Here is a 1,491-nt window from a genome sequence, read left to right as displayed (position 1 = left end):
ACCCATCATCATCCCAGCATTATTACTTCATCCCAGTCCCTAACCCCAAGAGAAGAGTCTTTTTGTTGTTGTTGTTTAGGGATGGGGTGGGGTTTTTTTCTGAGACAGAGTCTTACTCAGTCACTCTGGGGTTAAGTGCCTGTCAATCATAGCTCACAGCAACCTCAAATTCTTGGGCTCAAGCAATCCTCTTGCCTCAGTCTCCTGAGTAGCTAGGACGATAGGTGCTCACCTGGCTATTTTTTTTAGAAACGGGGTCTTGCTCTTGCTTAAGCTGGTCTCAAACTCCTGAGCTCAGACAATCCACCCACTTCAGCCTCCCAGGGTGCTAGATTACAGGTGTGAGCCACTGTGCTTAGCCTTAGAAGAAGAGTCTTAACATGACTCTGAGGAAAATTATAGTTGAAATTGGCCTTTACTCAGAAAGAGAAACCAGAATGACTTTAAATTATTTTAAAAATATACTTGCCTGTCCATCCCTGGCGATTTTCTTTTGTCACATCTGCTTTATGTCGGAGCAAGACTCGAGCAGATTCCAAATGTCCCAAAGAAACAGCAAGATGCAGTAAAGTTCGACCTCGTGGATCCAGAGCCTCCACATTCTGCAAAGTAAACACCGGCATTTATATAAATGGCTGTTATATTAAAATGGGGTAATTTGTTTGAGAAGTAATGCTAAGTATGAAAATGGAAAACAGTATTCACACATTAATTACAGCAACACATGTAAAACGTGTGTTTGCATTTATGCATGACCAAAATATGAATCTGGGGACTATCAGTAAAGATGATAATCCTTTTGCTATAAAGTTAAGTGCCTAATAAATAAAGGTTGGCCGTAGGCCTCAGGTCATCCAACACAACTTTAAGCTTTCAACAGCACTCCAATTAAGTCCAAATAAGGCTAGGGGCTTCCATGAATTATAATTACCCTATGAAACAGAACATAGGGGATTTCTCAAGTGCCTATCAGCATCTAAGTCTAGAACAGGAAGTGCAGGACTTTAATCAAAACTGAAAGTACAGAAGATAATTTGGGTCAGAATAAAATTACATTCTCTGGCTGGATTCCCACCCAAACAGCACTCTCGTTATTGTGTATTGAGTTCCAAGTGCCCTGAAGTAGCACATAAAATCCAGCAGCATCTTCAGGTCCTACAGACAGACAAGGAGCATGATCTGTCAGACATGTATGCACATATAGTTGTCAAGAAATGTAGAAACACACATGCCATTTTTGTCCATCCCCTAGAGGCTTTTCTTCCTTGTGCTAGACATGCACATTTGGCTTTCATTTCTTCATTCCCATTCTGCTAGCATGGGGTCCTTTCAGCACCCACAGTTGGTTTCCAGAGCCACAAAGCGCATTTTCTCTGGTGTGAGCTAAGTCTCAGTGACTGGGTTCTGTCTACAAAATATGACACTGAAATTTCTTTCAAGGACACAGTAAACTGCCATGGGACTTTTGGAATGTAAAAGCTTTTTTTTTTT

At 41.2% G+C, this 1,491-nt stretch overlaps 1 protein-coding gene across 1 annotated transcript in view; it reads right to left on the bottom strand.

Moving 5' to 3' along the window:
* Positions 1–1,491, bottom strand: part of ANKRD13A (ankyrin repeat domain 13A) — a 38,617-nt gene that overhangs the window by 26,388 nt on the left and 10,738 nt on the right. The window contains exon 2 of the mRNA XM_023513238.1: positions 459–602. Coding sequence (XP_023369006.1) covers positions 459–602 — 144 coding nt within the window. The remainder of the gene's footprint in view (positions 1–458; positions 603–1,491) is intronic.

Source organism: Otolemur garnettii, unplaced genomic scaffold, assembly GCF_000181295.1.
Source record: "Otolemur garnettii isolate 467f Iridium unplaced genomic scaffold, OtoGar3 scaffold00038, whole genome shotgun sequence".
Lineage (NCBI taxonomy): Eukaryota > Metazoa > Chordata > Mammalia > Primates > Galagidae > Otolemur > Otolemur garnettii.
This window is presented reverse-complemented; position numbering and strand designations above follow the sequence as displayed.